Source organism: Alosa pseudoharengus, unplaced genomic scaffold (assembly GCF_046254945.1).
Source record: "Alosa pseudoharengus isolate Yale_2024_CS ecotype anadromous, Long Island Sound unplaced genomic scaffold, YU_APseudo_1.1 YU_APseudo_1.1_scf_3, whole genome shotgun sequence".
NCBI classification, from domain to species: domain Eukaryota; kingdom Metazoa; phylum Chordata; class Actinopteri; order Clupeiformes; family Clupeidae; genus Alosa; species Alosa pseudoharengus.
Window position 1 is genome coordinate 24057914 of NW_027468718.1, and position 15179 is coordinate 24073092.

A 15179-nucleotide genomic window follows, 5' to 3' on the forward strand; every position below is an offset into this window, starting at 1 on the left:
GCCCTGCTTTGTTAAAAGTCCAAAATGTTTTTTTAATCACCTCACTGGAGGACTGGAGCATTTGTTTGTTTGTTTTTACATTAACTGTCAAAAGGTAATGCTTACTGTGAATTACCAAAACATGACTGCAACATCTAACTACACCAGCAGCGATGACATTGCTGTCCAGATTTGATTAGTCTAAATGTAAAAGCAGCCTCTCTATGGAACAACCCTCAGTTGACCGCTGACCTCTGGGTGTGGCAGCTCAATGTAAATGTGTTTAGGCAATCAGTGAGTTAGAGCAGAGAGCCTCTCAGGCTGGTGGAGGGAATATGAACTCATCAGTGAGGGGAGCCACTATCTGACCAGACAGGCAATGTGTCACTTCACAGAATGAGCACCCACACCCCAGCGCCAGTTTCCCGTCAGGAACTCACTCACTCCACAGAGCTGCACTGGGTCCTTTTAGTGTTAATATGATCAGTCCTGTTTACTTACTGTGCTAGTTTGCAGGGTTTTGCATTTCTAAGGGATCCAGAACCACATGTGTTTCTGTCTTAGAATAAGATTTTCCTGGATTATCTGTGCAAAATCGGTGATGCCACCCATATGAAATAGCTGTGTTTTTCTCTCTCTCTCCCTCTCTCCTCAGAAATGCTACCATTAGTAGCTCATCCTTAATAAACCCCTCCTCTGCCTGTGTCGTGAGCTGTTCCCTGCACTGATAGAAGCTTAATGATGAATTAGTGATGTGTGCCCAATGCTTCCCACCTCTGGCACCCCAGTTGGGCCAGCCCCGCCCCAGGGACTGGTCCACCGCTTCAACTGAATCAGTTGCTAGGACTGAACAGCCATGACAATTCTCCCCTGGCAATTAATCACGTCACTGATGTGGTTTCCTGTGCACAGAGCCCCCCCGGAATATCCACCTCAGAACACACAAAGCACTAAATAAGGTAAGTAGAACATTCCGTTGTTGATGTACTGTACTTCTCTCACTCATGGTGGTTTCATTGTATTTTTTCTCCAAGGAAGCTCACTAAATATAATGAAACTGCAGTCAGGCCTTGTTTTCCCACGAGAGCTCTGTTTTCCCAGAAAAGTCGGTCAAGCTTGAGATACTCAACGAAATACAAACAAACAGTCTCCTCACTAGAATTTCCATGAAGCAATTTGTTTGCAGTATTTAAAAATCCCCTTATGAATACCATGTGAAAGCTTGAAACAGCAGATTACTTCAACTGTATCTCTGAGGTGCTCCAACATTCACACTAAAACCAAATAATCCATTTAAAGGGGACTACAGTACACTATGGCACCAAAATGAGTGGTGCTCACCGCCGTCAATGTTTGATTACTTCAGTCCCATCATTTTCAATACAACCCAGCACACCACCGCCAAACCCTTTCATGATTCAGGTCTATTGAATGCTTTTCAGTTGAACTTGAATTTCCCCTTGGGGATCTATCTATCTATCTATCTATCTATCTATCTCTCTATCTCTCTATCTCTATCTCTATCTCTATCTCTATCTCTATCTCTATCTCTATCTCTATCTCTCTCTCTCTCTCTCTCTCTCTCTCTCTCTCTCTCTCTCTCTCTCTCTCTCTCTCTCTCTCTCTCTCTCTCTCTCTCTATCTGAACATTTTGGCACTGGTGTGCATAAGTGACAGAAAGTGTGAAAGTGCACTCGTGGTGAGAAAGTTATTTGGCATGATAATGGACTTGTGTAAGGCTATCATAACTCACAGAATATTTGCAACTGCTTTCTTCTTTCTTCTTAGACTATAAAATTGTAATGGCATTTTTATGATGGAATTTCATAAAAGGCTAGATTCTTAAAGATGTGAATGTTGTCCCAACAATTTCATGGTGGTTATGAATGAAGATCACATCTGTTAGATATTTATGGTTGACATAAACAAATATTTTAAATGTTTTTGGTTAACATTAAAATGTTTCTGATATTTCTGTTGTTATTATGTTGTCCACATGCATCATGTCATATATTCCAGATGAAATCGTTGGCTAACTCACCATTGTTTATGTAGCTCTATTACAAATGGATTAATTGCTTGTTGTAGGCTTGTTGTAAGACAGCTGATAAAAAGAAAGACATAAGCACAAACACCAGTTTTAATGATCTGGTGCAGATCAAATTGGATCTCTCAGGATTTGCAGCTACGGCCTTTGGCTGTCCGTAAGATTAGCTGCTGCCAGGAAGAGGGAGCTCCAAGACCTGACTCCCTCAGTGTCTCCCCCTCCAGACACACCTCCTCTAACGGACCTGCTCGGAGCCCAAAGCCCCAATACGGGGGATGTGAGTAAATGCCATGGCTTTGGAAGAGTACCGAGTGCCAAGCACACCTAATTATCTATGGCATGTGTGCACGCTCCAGATAGTTTTTAAGGAGTCGTGTCGCCTCCAACAACAGACTTGTGCATTATGTAATAAAGACAGAGGATGAAACTCATGCCGCCTCTCCAATCTTTGTGTCTGTTTACATCTGAGAAGATCTGGATATCAAGTGCTGGTCTGAAATGTAGGAAAAGCATGGCTTCAGGTAATAGATTATGTAGATAAAGCCTTGGTAAAAGTGGTAAAAGTATTCATGTACAATTTGATCAATATTCTTCTATTGACATTTTGCTGTAAATGGTCCAGCAGCTGTACATGAGCTTGCTCTCGGGGTTGGTGAAAATGGGACTCCTGTCTGCATTCTCTTACAGGCCTACTCAAGTCATGGCTTGCCTGCTCTGTGGTGAACTTTGTTCAGGGTGCTAACAGCCTGAGGGCCATCACTCTGGCCTCTTGGAACAATATCTATAGAGACTGTGGACTCTCTCCAGCCTGGAGAAAAAATAAATTGTGATTCGATGAGTCCAGAGCCATATTCAAGAGTATTCAAGAGTACCGTTGTTCCATCCATCTGTGACCACCGAATGTGTACAACTGGTAGTGTCCTCATGCCTCAGCACACTGCAGCTGAATGGGTGACGTGCTCTTTACACACACAGAGCACATCACATCTAGGTAGGGCACCTCAGAAAACCAACCTAATATGTTCAAGCCCAAGGTTTGGGCCCTATATACGTATATTTGTTCATAAGCCAAGCTAAATTGTCCTTATTTTATGTTTGTTCTGACAACATCATGCCAATGTCATGCGTGTTTATTTTTATCATACAAATACTAAACCATACCCACTGGGGTAAATCAAGAGCAACAGTCATTTTCAGCGATTATTTCATTGATTAGAAACTGCACGGAGGTGTCCTTCAACAGATAACTGGATTTAGATTAGTTACCAGCTAACCAAAAAAGCCACCGCCACAACACTGAACGGAACCTTGACTGGCATAATCTCTCATTTCACTTGAGGATCAATAGGATGGTGTCCAAATACCAAAGGATCCTAATAAGCAGTTAAGCAAGAGGAACCCTAATCAGCTCAACTCATTTCCTGACCTTCAGCCGCTTCATGCAGCTCTGCAAGAGCTCTGAGATCTGGCTCAGGAAGCCTACCATGCAGCAGCACATACAGGTTAAGGCAGTCTTGCCCTCAGTATGCACAGGCCTACCTTGTGAAAGCTTAGTCTGCTTTTGGTTCACATTTAGAACAACATATAAACAGATGTGTGTGTTATATGTGACCCGGTGTAGGAACGGCACATAGTAATGACAGCAAACAAGAAATTACATTTTATGGCAAGAAGGAATCTGCACATAGTGAAAGGCAAAACATGTCTGAAAGGCTTCCATTCTGTGCTGCAGTCGCCAGTCCTCACAGGAGGTGTTGCTGTGCGTGTGTGTCTTTGTGTGCTTGTCTGTGTGTGTCTGTGTATGTGAGGGGCTTTCAGATGCATTAGACTAGGGAGAGCACCTGTCTGCTGCCATGGAAACAGGGAGAAAAGGGGAGATCTGGGCAGCTCCAAGCATGCAAACAGTGAGCAGGCTGGGGGAGTGAATATTACACCATACGCACTGCACTGTGAGCTGCTGCTATTCTAGTGATTGCTGCGACTTCCTCTTCTTGCTCCCAGTATAGATGCCTTTTCACCCCACATCCGGTCTCATGAAGTCTCTTGTAGGGGCGAGGCAAATTATGTTAATCTGATTCCACTTGAAATATCACATTGTCATGATGTCACACATTTCATGAGAGGCATGTTTTGAATGTGTATGCTTTAACAAGTGTCCACATTATTGTAATTATTGGTAACACTCTAATTTGAGTAAATTAAGAGCAGAGAGGCCAAGCGCTCTCTAAAGGCACTCTTCTCAATCCTTTTGAGCTGGGGACTGAAAAGGCATCTGTGTCCCTCCCCAGAGCTGCTGTCCACAGTCAGTCTAACGAGCACCCGTCACAACACTGGCAGATGGCCCCTCGGCGCTCTGGGCCAAATTCATCACAATCACTCCTCAGTGGGCCTGGCATTTGCATGGCTTTCAGCGTTGCTCTCAGCGGCTGCCCCTGCCTCCCCACGCCGACGCAAGCATGGCTTTATGCTCCAAAGAAAAGCTTTAACAAAAACATTTAACAAAAATCGAGGGAAAGAATAAAAGGATTATGAAACACCAGTCAGTGGCAGCTTGAGAAGAGGAGAAAATGACGTTATCTGAATCATTTTAAAGTCGCGTCAGTCAGGCAAATAGTGCTTTAGGCTTTTGTTGAGGAGCAGTAACACAGATACAGTGTACATGGGAAGACACAAGGGAAACATTGAAGTGGGTGGGCCTCACATGAAGGAACATCTCCTGAGAGCATCTGCTTGTGGGAATGAATGACCAGCTTCACGCTGTGCCAAGCTGAACGGGCACACGTCTGACTTAGCTTCTATCACAGTGGGTGAAATCTCTCTTGTGCTACAACTGTCACACGTGGTTGTGCAGAGAAGATGCTGAAGTAATACGTAGTACAGGTGGTTTGGGCAGAACTCACTTAGTCCATCTAGTGTCATCGTATTCACTATTGTTATCATAAGTATCATCAGTCTTACAAAGTTTTTTAAGGTTGGATGAATTTGTATGGGCAGCTTGTTCGCTATCTTTAGGCTTTTAATTAGCAGTAAGTGCCAACCGAAATAGTGGTGTCACTTGTTGTCTGTGGCAGTATTGAAATCAGAATTAACCTCTTATGACATTTATGTCTTTATGTTTCTTACAGTCACACAACCTGTAATTATTCAGCTAAATCAGCTGTTTCTCTGTTGTTTTTTTCACACATGACTGGGGTCAGGTTGTGTTAGCAAGGGCAGCATAAAGCACAGTGGAGGAATAGCTTGTATTTAAGCCAATTTTCATATTGTCTACAAGTTACAAGTAGGCGGGCAAAGTCAGCCAAATCTGGGACATAAGGATAAAACAAAAGCTTTTGTCTATTATACACTATGCATCTTCTACCGAGGTTTAAAGAAAGGGTCAGACCATTTCATTTGGCTTCTTGGTAAACAATTCCTGGCATGAGGCATACAAGATAAGAGTTGCATGAAGAATATTTGTGCAAGTGTGTATGTGAGAAAGAGACAGAGAGGTCGTTTTTGATGTAGGGCAGCAGTGCACTGCAGCTGTGTGGGCTCTAGACACTCAAAGAATGGTCCCACATTGGGCATGAAAGGCCAAGTGGCCCTTTGAAGCTCTCTCAGCCTCTGTCTGCATGATGCTTTCTTTCTTCCCATTTCAATTGCCAGGACCATTAGCCATTTAGCATTCTGTTGGTGTCACTGTCCCACACTCTATCAAATTAAACTCAACAGATTGCAACAGTCCTGCCATGTTTGATCCTTTAATACATAAAATGAGAACCATGGTGTTTTGAGTTCATGTGTGCACTTGCAGCAGAGAACACATAGGATTAAAGAAAGTCTGCCTCTCAGACTGATCCATTTGAGCTCTGCCCTTTACTGGTAAGTGTATTGTTGCTACCTCAGCCCAGCTGTTGTGTTCAGGGGCTCTGGTATGAAGGCTGTGCACACAAGTCAGTTACATAACACACACGCACACACACAGAGAGAGAGAGAGAGAGAGAGAGAGAGAGAGAGAAAGAGAGAGAGAGAAAGAAAGAGAGAGGGAGGGAGGTTATAGCTGCATCTGGGGAAAAAGTAAACAATGTAGTAGTCAAACATAACCCCTTTGTCCCTGTACAGTAAATAGCTGAACATGTTTTTGTGTAGTATGAGAATGGCAGCTTTCACATACTCTCCCATGCGGCTTTTCTACACTAGATACCAAATTAATTCCTGAAACAGATTTCACCTCCATGCTTGAATATGAGTGTGTGTGCTGAGAGAAGGCGGAATTGATAATTATGTCCAGTATTCTAATGTGTGATTGAATGTTCTACATTATGTCCATTATTCCAGTATTTTTACCAACAGTGCACTGTAACGAGTCTCTGATTATTCTATTGCTCCCCAGATTAATGGGAACTGACCAAGTCACGAGCAGTGTTATCTCAGTCTCATGTTCACACCCAATGACCATGCCTGTCACTGTGCATGCCATTGTTTTAAATGGGTTTGGCTCAGCCCCTCACTCCTGTTAGACAAAGGCTTTCTTAGACACAGTCGATGTCAATGTTATTCTGGGGCACATCTAGCTGAGTCATTGTTTACTCTGTGATGTCATCTATTTACTGCAGTTCATCAGTGTCATCCCTGCCAGGCCATGGTGTGGTGCTTCTCCTGGAATATCCTCATTCATCATCTGTCCACTTGACATAGATTCAGCAGGGACATAGACATTAAGATGTGTGTTGCACAACAAAGTCTTGAGTGCTTCTTGACTTCTGACTTAGTGACAAATTCCACAATTAGAATCCTGTGTTTTGAGTTCTAATTCCAGTTGACTAGCAGAGCTGACTGTGATGTCTGGCTCGGCTGCAGGTGTATCTGGCCTGTAGACAGTATACATTCAGGCACATGACCCAGTGCTTGTCTCAGTGGATTAGTGTCAGGCACAACTCCAGTCTACCTGTCAGCCCTCATTTCAGTGCAGTACATCACTGGAGTGGAGTCAAGAGCACTTACACACAGCTACTCAGACATACACAAAGCAACAACACTTGTATCTATGTGATGTTTTTTGAAATAATTTATTTTTTTCATTTATTTAAAATTGATGACATGAATGGTTGTCTTTACTATCCACCAGAGAGAGGGGGGGGGGACTAATATGGGACTAGTGCTCAGAGACGCAAAGAGGAAAAGAAGAAGCAATTGCAGTGGTGGGTGAGCGTGTCATTGTGTCTGGATCAGCTGACCATCTGAAATAGCCATAGCACAGCTGGAGGCAGCAGGGTGATAGGGGATAGGCTCCTGCTCTCAGCGTAACGTGACTGAACAATGCCAGTGGCTGAGTGCAGCTGACAGGAAGGAAGGCCTCAGGGGTTTGAGGGAGAAAGGGGGGGGCAGGGATTTCATGATGACTTATCCATGGAGGTGTAGTATGGCCACCATGACAGACATTTATTCCCATTACCCTGGGGCTGCTTAAGAGGTATGTGACCAATGGCAAGCAGCAGATGAAGGCAAGTGCATATGAAACATGCATCTAATATGCAATTTTTTCTGGGAATGTCTGAAATGAAAGGAGTTATTATAACCTGCTCATGTAATATTTCACAATTTCCTCAGGAATGCTTGCTGGGCTGGCATCTCTAGATAAATATTAATGTTTTTTGTTTCAGTTTGTTGGAGGGAAAGAGTGCTGTCTGACAATTTAGTAAAAACTGAAAAAGGTGTTTTGCTGGACAAGTAAGAAGAGTCAATTGGCTTCACCAAAAAGTGTCCTGACCTCACTCCACTGAATGTGTGAGTTCACTACACACAGGAAGGACACCAGAAAATACTCAGTGGCTCTTGAGCGGATTAATATGTCATTAAGAGTAACCAGCTTAACAACAATCCACTTATCCTGACATGTACCAAAGCAGTTTCTAGAAATCATAAATACTACCTGACTATGATATGTGACTATGATACTGATATGTTGAAGAAATCTTTAATTGCTTTACAACATAGTGAGTTCACATGCTAATTTGCATCCCTTGTTTTAAAAAGGTGTAGCTTTCAAACCAACATTCACATCTACTGTCTTCAGTGTCCCCTCACAATTGTCTATATATTCTTTCACAAACTTACGTCACAGACGCTTGGAGGTGCAAACAATCAGATTTTTGGTTGATTTGACCATTAGTTAATTTCGAAACAGGCACTCTATTTTGGATAGACAATAGTAATACATCATAAGAGTGATTAACATCAAAAAATCTAGACTGGAGTAATTTAACATCTCCAATATGTTTAGTGTTCTAAAGATGTCAAATAGCCCGTTATAGTTACCAAATTGATAGCCAAGGAGCCAGAAGTGCACACATGGGTGGCTATAAAAACTGTTTTCATTATACAACTAAACACAACAAAATACTTTTATAACCCTTCCCAGCTCCTTACTGTGATCTCAATAGCGATGCAGCGTTTGTTTGCACCTCCAACAGCATGGCATACCTGGTTACTGCCCCAAAACATCCTCAAACACCCATATGTTTGTGAGAAAGAATCACACACACTTGCCTGCTTGGGCAAGTAGGTCTACCACAGCCTTAACCTCCCCCAACACCAGGATAAGTTTACATGTCTGCCTGAAGACCAGAAGGACTACTCTATTGGTTTGCTAAAAAAAAAAAAAAAAAAACAAGCTTATAGTTTCTAGGTCAGTTGGCGAGAGCAGAGTGCCAGCAAAAGTATCGGCCTGAAGTGGCTATCTGTTCATCCACTTATACCACAACACTGTAAAGCCTGCATGTGTCCCTGCACCAGGTTAACACACACGTCACACCCTCTTAACCAGCCCTGCAGGTGCTGGAATGCTAGTTGTAGGTAATCGTCAATGTGGCTATTATAGGTTATTAAAAAAGCTAAAAAAATAAAGTAAGAGTATATTAGAGTAATAAAGAAAATGTATAGCATTCTTAGAAGTTAGATTTAAAAGCAATCAAGGAAAATGTTGGCAACTCAAGTTCCAGGTTTATTATTTTATTTGCATATCAAAACAAAATGTGTGCATTCCCAGATTTAAACTTATACAAAAAACAAAAAAAACAAACACTGCATGACTTGATAGCATTTTGATCAGTCACCAACAGTCCCACACTCCGGCTGTTACAAGTGTGGGATCCTGGATTTTTCAATCACTCTTGCTCCTCCCCTTTTGCCTGTAGAGACTTGAACCAGACAGAGGAACACAGGTGGCACAACGCAAGGGGGAATTGAAACATCATGATCGGTGGCATTTCTTCTGTGCAGACTGCCAATCTGAACATTTTCTTTCTTTGCAGTTTAAGGGGCTCAGGCATATGGGCTGTACAGTCATCTGCGATTTGTCCAATCACAATGCAACTTAGGTTTTCCAATACAAAGTTAAAGAGCTAAAAGTGGTGAAAAAGGCAATGCTTGTGGAATGTACAGTGCATAGTGGCAACAAGGGGTTCATGATGATTCCGCCTGCTTCTCCTGTTCGATAGCTGTGAAAACACAATTAGTCCTGTGTTAGAACATGAGAATACTTCCAAACCCATTTAAAAACTCCCCTACAAAACAGTTAGGCCTGCACATTTACTTCATCATGGCCTTATGGCCCTCCTGATGGTGAGCAAGCACCAACAATCACAAACGCTTACATTTACTTCATCATGGCCTTATGGCCCTCCTGATGGTGAGCAAGCACCAACGATCACAAACGCTTACTTTCTTTTGATGGCAATGGGTTTTTCTCCTGGGTTTCGGTCTTCTTCAGCTTGGTCTTGTCGAAGCTGGTGACCTCCTCCAGGTTTGGTTTATCAGACATGATGGCAGATATCTAGTGGGAATAAAATTGTAACAGTGAAGGGATTTCGAGAGGCTGGCAATTGGCCAAGAGGCGCTATATACTTCCAAATATACCGCAACAGGGCAAGGGCCTGCATCAGCACGACTGCAAATGCCAAGTAATTAAGACAGGATATTGCTAATTTTTACACATTGTTATTCGAGTGAATAAAAACCGCGCCCATAACGAATGGAGCCTACCAAGTCAATTTACATAAAGTTCATTCTTTACGCAATCGGTTTTCTGCTCTTAAAAAGTATAGACTAGAGAAACAGCCCGAACAATAGCTTATAGGATCACAAACTCAGTCTACTTTGAGCATCTTTTTGCCTTCTCCATTCTCCTATGGTATGCAACCACCGCCCTTCCCCGCGTCACCCGAAAGGACTTGTGGAGGAACCAAAATTGTGTTTTAACGTTGCAAAGCACAAAATTAGGCGACAATGTGAATTAAACGAAAAAACATTCGATTGGCGACATCCAATCACACCAATGAACTAACAGAAATACCTTGAAAGGATTCATTATTTAGGCTACATGTTTGGCTGCAAATGAACAAAGACCACTGCTGTGTCTCCGGTAAGATCATGCCCTCGTCTTTCAGACATTTTTCAAACATCAAGCACTTACTTAGTCAAATCGTATAGGATCACGAGATAGGCTAACGTAAATCTTACACGTTAATATAAGTGCCTAATCACATTTACATTCACACTTAAGTTGCGTCTCGCTGAACCTATGCACACAAACTCGACATAAGACTAGTTTTGTACCCAGAGTTGAGATGGCTGTCGTTTAATGGAGTCGCATTTCAGAAGAAACGAGAGATAAAGTACATAAAGACTTACCGGAGTTCGACTGGTGACAGTTAATTTGGCTCCAGATGGTGTGGCGCTGTGATGCGCATGGTAGCGCAATCAGGGTATATATACGCCGTAATATGCAAATTAACCAGTGACGCAACCATAGTCCTCTAAAAATGACTTAGGAATGTGGAGGTGCTGTGTGGTACTGTACTTACTCAGTATATTCATGTAGACAGAAGGAAGGTGTGCATTCGGCTACAGATTGATAAAGTAATTACATATTATTTACCTGCAATTCGACCTATAAGGTTTTTCTAATTGAAGAGGGACGTCGTAGTTATGTGAAGCTTCAAAGCGGAAAGCTGCGTTTATGCGACACCGTGTGGACACGTTAAAACCTAGCACACCAGCTCCAGCGGACGTACATTAAGAAAGTCAGACGGGGAGGCTCTGGAGCAACCTGAGAACTGTTCCTAAGAGGGCGGAGTAAGATTGAAACATTAGGAAATAGACTGCAGAAAGTTCGATGATAGGCTACTTTTTACTTTTTTAGGCTAGCCTACTAATTTACTTTTGTAACTGAATCTGAAGACACACCATAATAATGTAGGATAATGGTCCTTGGATGCAATGAATGCAATTCATGGGGTTTACTGAACATTCCACTGTGAGAGCAGTTTTTCCATTCATATATTCATTCAGAAAGTGTGAAACTGTGAGTTATAATTGAATTACGCTAACAATACCCATTTACTAATAAGAGCTGGTTTATGATGTGCTGCACACATGTTCAAACAGTGACAGGTCAGGGGTTTTTGCTGCAGAGAACAGGTCAGGGTTTTTTGGGCAGAAAGTGGTTTGTCGTTTTCACACAGAACTTTCCAAAGGTGACATCTGGATTTTGTCATTGCAGATGTGCAAGTAATCCATGACATGGACACTGACACACCTCCATACGAACACTGGCTTTTAGACCTCATGTTAATAACAGCTTAGGACTTTGAGACAACTGTTTTTTTCTAAAGACTATATATCTATTTCACTTTTGACTACCAAACACATAGTTGAACCTTCTGCTGTTCTACTCTTTAGCTAAGATGAGGCCAAGCCCTTAGAAGTCAGCAGTTATTTTGGACAGAGTTGCATAATTCTGCTTTGCATATGTGAAGCCTTAACTTGTCTGTGAATGCAGTGAAGTTCCTGAGCAGATGATCCATTACAGACACATGCCATGACATCAGAAGTATTGGAGAACACACACACACAGAAGTGGTTTTGCCGTTGCCCTAAATGCACCCAGATTTTACCAGATCTCTCAATGACCAAAATCCTATTCAAAGTTCTGATGCAGATGCATCAATGTTGATTAGTTCTTGCTCTTGAAGGAACAATGATTATTAGCATATAGCATTATTCCATCACCTATTTAACATCACTTTTGTCAGACCAGTACTGGCACTGTGATCATTTTATTATAACATTGCTTGTCCTACACACTTAGAGTGTTCTGACTTTTTAAAATGTGATGAAATGATCAATTTCACTATATATATCTTTAAAAAAAATCCTTCATACAATAGTAGTTTACAAACTGCTGTTCTATGATTATATCTAATTTTCAGGGATTAGTGGGACTGTTGGCTGGATAATTTTACTAAACTAATCAAATCAGGGACCCACACTTGGTGGTTTGGTTGTTAACTTTCCATTCTTTGCATGCCTGAATTGAATTAGCGTGAAGACATATTAGGTGACTCCGAATACAATCAGATAGGACCAGGTACACAAATGAAGTTATGCATTACAGTTTTTCTCGATCGTTTTTATGCTTGTGTCAACTCGTTCTCAAAATAGTTAACCTGCCAAAATGACACTTTTGCTTGCAAAAGGCTGTTACTCTCTCAAAACACTTAAAACATGCAGCAAAAGCAAATCTTGACTTCAAACACATGTTGTCGTCAAATCACTGTGTGATTTCAATCAATCATTACACACTGGACAACAAAATGCTAAATCTAGTTCTCAAAATGAGCATTTTTGGTATGTCTGTTCCATTTGAAAAGACAAAATGTACTGAATAAAAAATAATTTATTCATTCCTCCCGAGATGTAACTGTCATTGACATGTAAGACCTACAGTAAACACCTAGGCAAGACAAATTTCATTGAACTACAACTTGTCATTTTTCATCGAAATAGACCTACAGTAAACACCGTTTGTACTGTTCTTCACCAAATAGGCAATGCAGTACTTTGTCTAAATGTGCATTAGATCCATACTTGCAAATAGCAACACAGAACAGACATGGCATCTCTTATGGATAATGAATGATTGCTGACAAAGGAGTTTCACACAGGTGTAGATGTTTTTTATTAACAGCATGAATCAAGGGAAAATAACTTTTTTTCAATGCTTTCTTCTTTTATCTTTGTCACAGAAGTAACGAGCATAGACCTTGTTGTACATCACTTGGTTATCCACATGAATGGCATTCCTGAGGCACTGCCAGAACCAGGGCTCAAATGTGGAGGTATTTATCACTCCCTGCAAACCTGTGTGGGCAAATGATGAAACAAGCTTATTTAAAATGGACTAAGGTAAAGAAGAAAAATGTTAGACCAATCAAAATTTGCCATTCTTTTTGAAATAATAGACTCCTCTGTGCTAAAGAGGAGAGGGACTATTTGGCAAGGCACAATCAATTCTGAATGGTGTACACAGGTCAGGTTTCGAGCAACATACTGTATATTGTCGTCCAGACAATGTCTTTTCCTGGGAAGACCATGAATATTTCAGGAAAACGATGCCAACAATGGCAATATTTAAACTGTATTTCTCTATAGAGGAAGAGTCTACGATGACCTGTCTGCAGTCCAGACCTGTCAAATTGGGTGCATCATGGAATGAAAAACATGATTAAGAAGACCCCAGACTGTTGAGCAGCTGAAATCCTATATCGAGGAGGAATAGGACCACCTTTCATTCTCAAAACTCTAGCAACTGGTCTCCTCAGTTCCTAAACATTTACAGAATGCTGTTAAAGGGGAACTATGCTGTTCTGTTTTTAAAGCTTAATTTACCTTAACTTAACAGCTTCTGAGTCATTGGATGGTTATATGACTTATTCTGGGGTGAATGGTGGCCGTCTTGCTTCCTCCTAGCATCTGTGAGCTGAAAAACCAGCCTTGCAACTTTGGGCTGGCGGGCCGCCGGCCTCAGAGACAGAAAGTCTTGCGGCCTCACAATGTAACAAATTGCTTTACTGCACTACACACATACATGCCAGGCACCGGCTAGAACAAGGTACTGATGGACTAGTGATAGACATTCGTCATGGCAGAGCCAGCGAAAAGAAAGCGAGGAAACCGGTGTCGGAGTAACAGGGAAAGAGGAAAATGGCAGACTGACCGATTGAGGAGTGTTGTAAAATATATACTCTGAAGCTGTAGGGGGAGCTCTGCAGAGAAACCTGCGCGCAAAAAACGAGAAAACAGCAAAGAAATTGCCAAAACTGCATAGGGTCTTTAAAGGCACACTATGCAAGATTTTCACCTTTATGAAGCCAATTTGATGGTAAACGACTTGTAATAGGCAAATCGTTCACCTATACAGCATAGACGTAGCGAGTCCCTACCGAGAAAACCAGCCATGCAACTTCCAAGAGTGGCGCCCCGCCAAAACTCGCGAGAATCTGAAACATTGTCAGTTCTTTGGAGATAGTTTTTGGCTGTTGTTAATCATTCACCTCTACAACAAAAGCATTTGCATTGTGTACAGGGGGGATAAGTCGCGAGAAGTTTTCTATTTACAATAGCAGAGTGACATAAATACATCGCGACTCTAGAGGGAGCTCTAAACTTGCCAAAAATACCTAAACCTGCATACCTTTAAATGAAGAGGTGGAGCAACACGTTGCTAAAAATACCACTGTCCCAATTCAAATTCATTTCAAAATGAACATCCTTTTTCAAAATACGTGTTGTCTTTGAACTATTCTCAATGAAATACAGGGTTGACATGATTTGTAAATCATAGCATTCTTTTTTTTTTAATTCACATTTTACAAAGCGTCTCAACTTTTTTGGAATTTGGCTTGTGCAACATTTCAGAATGTTGTGGTAATAACATAATTTCATTAACAGTAATACAGTGTCTAGTATATTAATATCATATTCTATAATATCATCATATTGATGCTGACATTCTTTACAAAGGTAGCCTATTTCTTTTTTAAAAAAGTTTCATATTATGTTAATGAAATGTGACTCTTATCCAGTACCGGCTTTGAAAAGTTATGACAAACCCCACAATGTTCAGGAGAGGTGATGCTTTGCTCTACTTTCCTTCCTGACAGGTGCAACTCTTCAGCATGCCTCTGGTACAGTGAATATGGATACACAGAGTGAGTGCCTTTGACTGACCTTGTGCTGATATCCCTTTTGTGTTTTACAGTAAGTCAACATGTAGTTGTTTAGTGGTGAGCAGCTTTGATTGTGTTGAGATTGGAATGTGGTGTGAACA

General features: G+C 41.5%; 1 protein-coding gene across 1 annotated transcript; it reads right to left on the reverse strand.

Annotated features, from left to right (window-relative positions):
• Positions 1–9003: 9003 nt before the first annotated feature.
• On the reverse strand, positions 9004–10855 carry tmsb4x (thymosin beta 4 X-linked). Its single transcript, XM_076263655.1, has 3 exons — positions 10700–10855; positions 9731–9842; positions 9004–9507 (listed from the first exon to the last, which is right to left on the reverse strand). The coding sequence occupies exons 2-3, from the start codon at positions 9828–9830 to the stop codon at positions 9473–9475; spliced, it is 135 nt and encodes a 44-aa protein (XP_076119770.1). The 5' UTR covers positions 9831–9842; positions 10700–10855; the 3' UTR covers positions 9004–9472.
• Positions 10856–15179: the final 4324 nt, after the last annotated feature.